Here is an 11,038-nt window from a genome sequence, read left to right as displayed (position 1 = left end):
TAATAATCTAAAGATTAACAAGATTAGACTTGGTTCATAGGATTAAGAGATTGGTTGTATTAGTCCGGTACTCACTTATCTTTTTTTTTTTCTCTATAAGAGGCTATAATCCATTTCAACTTAATATAAATTCAATTAAAATAATAAAAACGTTTACAATCATAATCAATCTATAATAATTTTCAACAATAAAAAAAATATTTCAATTGCAATCCAAGTAATTTAAATTATTAAATTATTAGTCTGAAGGTATGATTGTGCCAAAAACCAGATTTATTAAATTATTAATAGTCTTAACTTATTATTACAAGTAATTAGTAAATTAATTATAATTATATTAAATAAATTTAAAAAAACCAAACTGGACCAAGTGGTCTAGATGCCCGTCTCCTATCCAATCCAACTCAAATAAATAGTCCAATCTTTTTAATCTTTTCAATCCTAAAGGATTAGCTTTTAATAAGACCAGCCCAAGATTGTACCTTCTTAGATTAGATTGAGTTGACTAAAATTAAAAGATTTCTGTACTGTCTCAGTTTGCAATAGTTTTAGAATATGAAAATTGACCCCAAAGATCTATTCCAACAGGAGCATTTACAAAACGAATGCCATTGAGGAGTCTTGAATGCATGATATTTTTTATCGCATTAGTGAGATCCAATAGCATTTGGATTCGTTTGTGTGATGAAAATTCCTTTTCCTAATCAGCCAATCACCACTTGCTTGACTGGAAGATGGGTGGTTGAATAGTGAGAAAAGAGGTGAGATAAGTTTAAATGATGTGATGAGAGCTGAAAATGAAAATTGCATATTTTTAAGATTTTAAGTCTAACTTAAATTATATCAACTGTCTTAAGTGAGAGTTAGTTACTAGATTGGTGATTGGATGAATTGGATGTTAGCTAAGATATGGATGAATTGGCAATTAAAAAGATGACAACGACGACGACGAATTGGATGTTAACTAAGATTATAGTAAGCATGCAAGTTTCCTCCAATATAAAATAATATATAATCTTCAGACATGCTTTAACTAATAAAGATAAATTGAGCATATTTATTTTAATTAAATATATCAAATTATCTATTAAAATTTAAAAGGTAGTATTTTAATTAAAAAACTTAAAAAAATTATATTAAAGGTTTTTTGTTTTTGTTTTAGAGGATGTCAGATATATTCTGAAACTGAAAAAAAGAGTTTTTTCCTTAAAAAATAATTTCAATCCTTTTTAACACATGGCATCCTGTAACAATTTGAATGAGACATTTAGAATGATTTGTCATTGCGTGTATAATCACTAAATTAGAATATTGTTTGAATCGATCAAACTATATTCATATCATTTTTATTAAGAGAAAGTTGAGAATAAAGACTTAATGATAAAGATATTTGAGAAAAAAGATATAGAATTCTCTAGCCAAAAACACGAGAAAAAATGCATACAACGCAAGCTAAAATGCGGAACATGGAAGACAGGCTGTGATTTTTTTCAATGCAACTAGTCTTTCATGTTCAGTATTTTAGGTTGTGTTTCAAGCACTTTTTCTTCTCTGTTTTTGGTTGAAAAATTCTAAATCCTTTTTCCCCATACATCTTTATCATTAGGTTTTTATTCCCAATTTTTCCTTTTATTAACCACTAAATAGAGCTATCAATAAAAGGCAGGTCTAGTGGATTATCCTTTTAGACCTAATATTTTTTGAAAGTTGAATTTGAGAAAGTACGAGATTTTATTGTAAAAGGACTTTTATACATTGCCATTAAGTACTCAATCTCAGTCTAGCCTTAAGCTTTTATAACTTTTTTTAACTTAATTTATATAATTTATTTAAAGTTTTGAATTAATATATGAGAATAATATAATTTTTTTAAACATTTATTCAAAGTGATAAAAATGAAGTTAGTGATGAAGTTGAAATAACACCACTTCTTTCAAATAAACTACCATATGAAGAAGCTTTTTAAATGAAGATGGATGATAATAATAACTAAAAAAACTTTTTCATTTTATATATTTAATTAAGGTATTTTGTAATTTTGTATATGTATTAGTATAATTAAAAAAGTTATGCAGGCTTTCAATCACGGCCTTAAACCCTATCAACAAGAATTGTACTCAATTGAGTTTCTAAATTCCATTACAAGCTCAGATTTGCCTCCACACAAGTTGATCTTGAAAGTTGGTGCTTCAATAATACTTCTTAGAAATATTAATTAAACTTTTGGATTATGCAATGGCACTAGGTTGAGGAAAACTAGGCTTAGCTCAAGTGTTATTGAAGTGATCACTTTGGATGGGTCAAAGCCCAATGAAAAGGTACTAATTCATATGATGGATATGAATCCTTTAAAGAATAGGTGGTCATTTCAAATGCAAAGAGACAATTCTTTGTTAATCTTTCATTTGCCATGATAATCAATAAAAGTCAAGGCCAATCTCTAAAACATGTTGGTCTATATCTTCCTAAACCAGTATTCACTCATTATCAATTATATGTTGTACTTTCTAGAGTTAAAAATATGAAAAAATTGAAGATTCTTGTACATGGCAATGATAATCTACCAAAGTTAGCAATTGCAAATGTTGTGTACCAGAGATTTGTTATCATTTGGATCGTATTTGATTGTGCTGATCCATAGATTGTTATGGTTGAATTTATTAGTTGTCAATCAATTTTGTTGTATGTGCATTAAGAGCCTGTTTGGAAACACCTGAAAAATCGATTTTAGCCACAAAATCATGGTTTTGATAATTTTTACCCAAACACCCCACGTTTCCAAAATTTCATTTAACTTCCCAAACTCCATTTCAGTGAAGCAGATTTTTGTTCCATTCTCAAAATCAATTATGACCGTTAGCATTTATTGTAGTCTGATGGTAGATAAAAAATTAAACTTTCTTTCCTACCCTTCTCCAACCCTCACGTGATCTTTTTGACTCCTAAACCCTGAGCTTTTGAACTGCAAAACTTCTTCGTCTTCTCCCTCAGAGCTCCAGATCGTGAATAATGGCGTCTCATGAGTGGCGGCTTGCGGAGCTTCTTCTTCACTTCAGTTTGATGTGAACGGCCTTCCTTCGGTGCTTTTGTCCAAGTTCGAGCTCCTTCCTTACCCTTGTTTTTCATCCTCAATCGTTCTTCATCCTCGATCTGGACAAGATCTCCAGATCGTGAGTGGCGTCTCATAAGTGGCGGCCTGCAGAGCATCTTCTTCACTGTAGTTTGATGTGAACGGCCTTCCTTCGGTGCTTTTGTCCAAGTTCGAGCTCCTTCCTCACTCTCGTTCTTCATCGTCGATCTCCTCCCTCCAGCTTCGATCTCCTTCCTCCAGTGCTTCTCTGTCGAACTTCGACTCTACCTCCGACATCCGGTCTGTCCTCCCCTGTTTTAGGTGTTCTTTTATATCCTCTGCAAGGTATGATTTTTGTTGTGCTCTTTTTGTCTCCTCCGACCTGTACATGCGATTTCTCTGTGTCTATGTTTTTTTTTATTTTTGAATCTTCGACTTCCGACCTCTGCACAATATGCTTTCTGTTAAGGAGATGATGAAACAAAAATAAAAAAAAATTGGACAGGAGACGATGAACAGAATATTTGGCCTTTTTTATTTTTTTATTTTTGTGAACTGAACTGTTAATAATACCGAGCCTTCACGTTTTTATGTTCGTCAAATTCATCTTTCATATATGTTTTCGGATTTTCATATATGTTTTCGGATAATTTTTTTGATAATCCTCAACATGCTTACTATACGGTTGCTGGATAATTTTTGATTTGTGATATGCTGAAATTGATTTTTATATAGTACAATGACTAAGGATAAATCGAAAGCCTCATGGGATATGAGGAGCACTAAGATTTTTATTGACTTATGCTTGGACTAAGTGCACAAGAAGCAGAGAAATGGTGGTAGCTTTAGCAAAGCAGGCTGGATAAATATAGAAACTACCTTCAATAGTAAGACTGGAAGAAAATATGATAAGCAACAATTCAAAAACAAATGGGATAATTTGAGAAAGGAATGGAAAGACTGGAATAGATTGATTCTGAGTGAGACTGGGCTGGGATGGAATCATGAAAAGAACACAGTAGATGCTCCGGATGATTGGTGGGAGAAAAAGATATCGGTATGACATTGTTATGTGAGGTTATATATTTATTTTCTTTATTCATGTGTATTGTGTAATATTATCAGTAATATATGTGCAGGAAGATCCAACATATGAAAAATTTTGATATAAAGGATTATCTTTTGCAAATGAATTATGTGAATTGTTTCAAGATACAGCAGCCACAGGAGGCAGATCATGGGCTCCATCAAGTAAAGCCCTCCCTTATCAATATCATAGGGTTGAAGATGAGGAAGAAGATGAGTATCGCCCATATATGGAACAACGAGGTGTAGATCTTGAAGAAGGTTCAGGGGACAGTGATGAAATTTTAGGAGTTGCTACTGGAGTAAGTGGTGAGTTCCAAAGAGTAATTCTAAATACTTCACAGGGAATCTATAGTGAAGGTAATGGGAAGGAATTGGGAACCACAAGTGGTGGTAGTGGGAAGAGGAAGAGGGTTGAATGCAATAGTAAGAGAAAGAAAAAAATGACCACCTCAAAAGTAATAGCTGATGCAATCAGTAAAATAGCCAGTGTATCAGAGACAGAAGCAACTCATGTAAATGGAACATCAATAGCTGAAGTTATGCAACATGTTGATGCAATTGATGAAATCAGAAATGACTATGATCTGTATGCACGGTGTATTTCACTCCTCATGGACCAGACTGCAAGGGAAATGTTTACTGAGATGAGGAAAACTAATATGGGGGCTTGCATTGCATGGTTAAGATATCAATCTTTTAAAAATGGATGATTATGAGGTGTATTAAAACTTGTTATTAACTTGTTAACTTAGTTATATTAGCTTGATTTCCTAGTATTGTAACTTTGTTATATTAGCTTGACTTTTTGGTATTGTAACTTAGTTATATTAGCTTGACTTCATGGTATTGTAATGATTTTTCCTGACTCTATGGTATTGTAAAGCTTTTTGTTGACATATGATATTTGACTTCATGGATGATTATGATGATTTTATAAATGATTATGCATTTACTGTTGCTTATCACTTATTCGACTTCATGAACAGTATTATTGATAAAGTGTACATGTAAATATGTATTTGACTACAGGTACAAAGAACTATGGCAGAGTCATACAAACAACGATTAAAAAGAGCTCAAAAAATTAGTGCCATAGTTGGTTTATATGTAGTAAAACATTTGTGCAAGGAGCCTCGAAGAAATAGTGAGTACACAGGTCAATGTTGGGTTAATGAGATTTTAGAAGGGCATCCAATTCGTTGCTATGAAATGTTTAGAATGGAAAAACAAGTGTTTGATCAACTATGTATTGAAATGGTAAGGTGTGGATTGAAAGAAACTAGGCGAATGGGGGTCCAAGAAATGGTTGCAATATTTTTAAATACGCTTGCACATGGGTTAGGAAATAGGATGGCACAAGAAAGGTTTCAACGCTCAGGAGAAACTATTAGCAGGCACTTTCATGATGTTTTATCAGCTTGTAATATGCTTGCAATGGAATGTATCAAGCCACAAGATCGAACATTTCGTCATATATCAACAAAATTGCAAAATGATAAACGATATTGGCCTTTTTTTAAAAATGCAATTGGAGCAATTGATGGTACACATATTCCATGTGTGGTCAATGTTAGTGAACAACAAAAATATATTGGAAGAAAAGGAATTCCAACACAAAACGTAATGGCGGTTTGTGATTGGGACATGTGTTTCACATTTGTCTTGGCTGGATGGGAGGGTACTGCACATGACTCTCGCATATTTCAACATGCTCTCACAACTCCTTCAATGAACTTCCCACATCCACCTTCAGGTATATTTATTTTTTAAAAAAATTTAGTTATCTTAGACTTAAAATTACAAACATGTCAATTAATCTTGTTTTTTTATAAGGTAAATATTATTTGGTGGATGCTGGCTATCCAAACCCAAATGGATATGTTGGACCGTATAGACGTGAGCGCTATCATCTTTCTGATTTTAGGAGGTCATCTTCATTTGCAAATAATAATGAGGTCTTCAATTATTATCATTCAAGTTTAAGGTGCACCATAGAAAGAACTTTTGGGGTTTGGAAGAATAGATTTGCAATTTTACGCCATATGCCTAACTATGATTATGATACACAAGTTCAAATTGTTGTTGCAACAATGGCAATACATAATTTCATTAGAAAACAGTCTGATTCTGATTATGAATTTATGCGTCATGAAACAGAAGACCACATAGAGCATGAAGATAATGATCATGTTGATGACTATTCATCCTTGCCTTCATCTACAACATCCTCATCAGATATGGCTCATCTTCGTGATGTTATTAGAGATCAGATAGTTTATTATCTCCCAAGTCATTAGTTGTTGTAAACTAGATGTTTAATATTTAAGATTTGTATTTGTCTCTTTTATTAAATTTACTTTAAGTTAGATACATTGATTTATATTTTTGCATGGATTCATTTTATCAATATTACATTAAAAAAATTGATAAAAAATTATTACATTATAAAAATAAATGTCCTTTATTGTAATTTATTCATTCAAAATTGATTCTGAAAAAATTATCCAAACACCTTCAATTTTATCAAAATCAATTTTTAAAAATTTATCCAAACACCACCACGTTCTGATAATCAATTTTTTCTATAATCAATTTTTCAAATTGAAATCCAAACGGGCCCTAAATGTAATGCCAAAATCAAATACACTTATTTAGCTCATGTAACCTTTTTTTTTTTTTAAGTGTTTAACATTCTACTGAATTTCTTTTGTAGGATATAATGCTTACCGTGCAACGCACGGGAGTAACTGCTAGTTGAGCATAAAGAAGTTGTTGATGGTTGAGTAACAAGGCTTATTGAGTTAGGCTTACAAGGGTGTCAATCTTTATTGACAACCCTACTGCTAAGTGACCAAGGATGGACATGACACTGCACATTCCATAGTATGTAGGATCTAGATATCCGCCTACCAATTCATTTCCTTTCCTTACAATCTGCATTGTGATTCCGTGGTCATATTGCTTTGGGACAGCGGGAGGGAAGAAAAAAAGTAGACAGATTTTGGGAGCCAAAACCTCATTGAAATGGAAGTAGACAAAAAGGCGTTGTTACGCATGAGGAGAAATTATCATGACATCTATTGAGAAAATGTTCAAAATCATTTAAAATAGTTTAGACATGTGCAGAAAATATCAAGGGAGACAACAATTAAAAAAAGTTGGTTAAATGATTCTTAGCCTTGTGAAAAATAATAGAAGAAATTAAATAAGAACACCAAAAAATTATTAATTGGAATTTATTGATTATATATCTAAAAAGTTGGTTGTTGATATAGTATACAATCGATACAGTCATGGGAAAAAAATATGAAATCTTCCACGAAAAGAGAAAAGCAGTGACCCTCTTGAATGTTTCGGCTAATCGACGACCATGAGATTATCACATCAGGTTGGTGCCAATACTCCCAAAGCTAATAATTACTAACGTCAAAGCATGGCTTGGTGGGGGGAAAGAAAAGAAAAGGGAAAAAAAAAAAAATCATTCATGGGCAACACGAATAACTTGCTTACCAACATTCTTGCCGGCAAAAAGTCCAGCAAAAGCAGCAGGAGCACTAGCCAGACCTTCACTGACGTCTTCAACGTACACAATCTTGCCTTGTTTGTAGTAACATATAACATGTTCCAAAAAGCGTGGGTACAAGTGCAAGTAATCACTTTGCAGAAAACCCTGCATCCTGATGCGCCTCGTTATAAGATTGAACAAATTGTGAATCCCCTTGGGATTAGAGAGGCTATGCTGAGACACCATCCCACAGACGGCAATCCTACCGTGAATTCTCATGTTAAGGAGAGCTGCATCAAGTATTTCGCCGCCGACATTATCAAAGTATATATCAATGCCTTGTGGGAAATACCTGTCAGGCGGGCAAAGAAAACAAAAGGCATGTCCTTCAGTTTCCAGAGTGGAAAGTTTGTACAAGGAACATTATTTCTTTCCATTAAAAGGGGGGAAAACTGCGGGTGTTGGTGGAATCTTATTGCCTATTTTACGACCATATATTAGTAAGTATCCAAGAATTTTTCATCATCATTTTGGAACTCACCTTTTTAAAGCTGCATTCAAGTCTAGTTCTTCTTTGTAGTTAAATGCTTCATCGAATCCAAGTTTATTTTTCAAAAGATCGACCTAAAAGGACATTAAACGGGAAAATGTGTTATTTTGAACATGATGGGCAAAAAAGTAGTATCGATTCAAAGAATAATTAGCAAAACTGACTTTCTGGTTTGAGCCAGCACTTCCAACGACATAGCACCCATGCAACTTAGCAAGTTGGCCCACAAGCTGACCGACTGCACCTGAAGCTGCTGATACAAAAACATGCTCTCCCCTGCCGGGGGAGCAGACCTCATAGAATCCTGCATAAGCAGTAAAACCTGGCATACCTACATAATTGAAAAGATGAAATGACAGGTACACTAGTTACCAAAACTGGTCAACTGGATCACTTGATGATGACATCTAAGGGAAATTATAGAACAAGTACGGGTGGGAGAATAGATGATTGCTCAGCAAGAAAAAGAGGGAATTCGCTATTCAAGGTCTTAAAAATGCAACCATAAAATAGATAATTGCACCCATAAGCAAATCTCAATCAACCAACTTGTATTTCTTCAGTCCAATAAAAAACCAACTTGTATTCCTGATAAAAGCAAAGAAAGAATGTGCAATGCTAAATTGCTTAGCCCGACAAGTCAATGACTTTACATTAAAAAGGCTTGAAAACTTCAAGAACTTAGATTATTAACTTAGGCTCTTGACCAACGTCAAAAATTCATATCTGGATGGCCAATTAAAATTTATTTTAAAGTAGAAAAGATAGAGCGAAGCAAGATACCATTAGTTGATTCAGTGGTTTAAAAGAATAAACACAGAATAAAGTAGAATACACATGCGTGCGTATGCATATGTAGCATGAAAGATAGGAAAATTATATATCCGAACTGAGCAAAAGAATCCAAAGGATTATAAGGCAGCAATATTAATTTATGTTAAAACCGAGGAGTGCCATACCAAGAAGACCCACATGGTACGAGAGTGGAATATCATCTAGCTGAATTTTTCTCAACTGCTCAGCCTTTTTTATCAAACTGTACTCTTCCCAGCCGGTCAAGCCCGAAATCACATCACCAGGCTTGAAACTTGGATCATCAGAATGTACAACTTTAGACACACCGAATCCTTCAACGACCTTCAACAAAACACATTAACACAGAGCAATTACCGGACAAAAATTCCCCAAAAAGAAAAGCTATATTCTTAGTAATGACTATAACTGATTATATCATAGTCGAGAACTCTAAGCAGACTGCTGTCGAAGGTCCAAAGAAAACGATAGAGAAGTTTATCATTGGAACCTTTCAAGTTTCAAGGAGAGAGTAATATCCCAGGCTGTTTTTGTTTGTCCTATATATCATGTATCCTTTTCTTTGTTAATTAGCTTGGCGTTGCGTACCGCGCATGCTAGATGCTTAGTAACCAACAGTGAGGACTCCGGAGGAATGCCAAAGCATTCCGGAATTCCGTTGAAAAACTTAAAGGAGTATAATAATGGAATCGAGAACTGCTACGTATTTTTCAAGAACCGGACGAACAAGCATTTTGATTCTCTGCCACCTGATCGGAGTAAGCGGTGAGCGCTGGAGAGAAGTTGTCCTGAAGAACAATGGGCTTTCTACTTTTCGTGACTTCGTGAAACGGTACTGGAATTATAGATAAGTTTCCAAAATTTAAAACTCATACATGGAGTGGGAGAATTAAGACGCACAACTAGTGGAGTCCTTCAAAGAATATACGTTGGTTTTAGAGCAATTACTGAGCCTCCAGAGATTAAAGGCGCGTCAAAAGAAAATGGATTTAGCAAACAAAGAGCCTTGAGAGGAATAGGAGGAAGAAAGACATACCCGACCAGGAACGAAGGGCGGAATATAGGATCCGTGGAAATCACGCATGCGACCCCGCATGTAAGGGTCGCAAGAGAGGTAGAGGTTCTTAACGAGAAGAGCTCCTGATCCTGAGGGAGACTTCAGCTCGACTTCTGAAACCTTGAGTTCCAGATCCGTCTCCTGAGGAGCTCGTTCTATGAAATCTTTAAATATGACCTGCTTGTTCTCCATTTTCGCCATGATTGGTCAGAACGGTCGCGCAAATAAAAAATGATTGGAAAAAAACAAGTAAGCGAAAAGAATCAGTTCAAAGCAAAGGTTATGGCTCTGTGCATGCCTAGCGACTAACAGGGAGCGAGGAAAATGTGGTCCATGCGGATTGCCGTATTCAGCGAGCAGCCACTCCAAGATCTCAAGCCAACGGAGTTTGGTGTACCTAACCTCGGCCAAGCTCCTCCCCACCAAGGGATGCTGCCGCGTGGGAGTCAGAATACCAATACGTCATTTTAAATATAATTTAAATTTAATTTAAATCAGAACTACAAGTTTTTCTAATGTAAGTTCTTCTGCTATTAGTAATACACCGTAATGTGATAGTAGGAGCCAAAGGACCTGGCTAATTATTTTCTAGTAATCATTATTTGATGTGTGACGGAGATATCCACAACTATTTGAATCATAATCAAAGTTTATTCATTGACTTCATACATTATTTATTGTTATTATTACAATGATGAGTGTTAATTGATAATCAAGCATGTTCGAAACCACATGCATATGGTTGATAGCGTGGGAAAGATGTGGGACGTCACATAGATAAATTAGATGGATTCTGTCCGCCACAAACGTTAACATGTCAGTCACGGGCTAGTACTAGCGGATAATTGTTATTGGATCTTGTCATGAAATATATTAAAAAAAATTATTAATAGATAGCTCAAAAATAATATCCACACGAACGCTCTTGATAATAGTTTCTAGTCAATTGAATTT

The 11,038-nt window shown here is 34.5% G+C and overlaps 3 protein-coding genes across 3 annotated transcripts; 2 read left to right on the top strand and 1 right to left on the bottom strand.

The window, feature by feature from the left end:
* The first annotated feature begins 4,129 nt into the window (after window positions 1–4,129).
* On the top strand, window positions 4,130–4,869 carry LOC129305675 (uncharacterized). Its single transcript, XM_054945640.1, has 2 exons — window positions 4,130–4,142; window positions 4,283–4,869. The coding sequence occupies exons 1-2, from the start codon at window positions 4,130–4,132 to the stop codon at window positions 4,867–4,869; spliced, it is 600 nt and encodes a 199-aa protein (XP_054801615.1).
* A 577-nt stretch (window positions 4,870–5,446) lies between these two features.
* On the top strand, window positions 5,447–6,456 carry LOC129305674 (uncharacterized). Its single transcript, XM_054945639.1, has 2 exons — window positions 5,447–5,912; window positions 5,993–6,456. The coding sequence occupies exons 1-2, from the start codon at window positions 5,447–5,449 to the stop codon at window positions 6,454–6,456; spliced, it is 930 nt and encodes a 309-aa protein (XP_054801614.1).
* A 925-nt stretch (window positions 6,457–7,381) lies between these two features.
* On the bottom strand, window positions 7,382–10,513 carry LOC129307228 (2-alkenal reductase (NADP(+)-dependent)). Its single transcript, XM_054948119.1, has 5 exons — window positions 10,064–10,513; window positions 9,174–9,351; window positions 8,379–8,545; window positions 8,206–8,288; window positions 7,382–8,016 (listed from the first exon to the last, which is right to left on the bottom strand). The coding sequence occupies exons 1-5, from the start codon at window positions 10,283–10,285 to the stop codon at window positions 7,638–7,640; spliced, it is 1,029 nt and encodes a 342-aa protein (XP_054804094.1). The 5' UTR covers window positions 10,286–10,513; the 3' UTR covers window positions 7,382–7,637.
* Window positions 10,514–11,038: the final 525 nt, after the last annotated feature.

This window comes from Prosopis cineraria, unplaced genomic scaffold (assembly GCF_029017545.1).
Source record: "Prosopis cineraria cultivar Desert tree isolate PC_DT_omini unplaced genomic scaffold, ASM2901754v1 PC3, whole genome shotgun sequence".
In the NCBI taxonomy this organism is placed as follows: Eukaryota; Viridiplantae; Streptophyta; class Magnoliopsida; order Fabales; family Fabaceae; genus Prosopis; species Prosopis cineraria.
The sequence above is the reverse complement of the archived record's forward strand: the minus strand, read 5'-3'. Positions and strand labels throughout refer to the sequence as shown.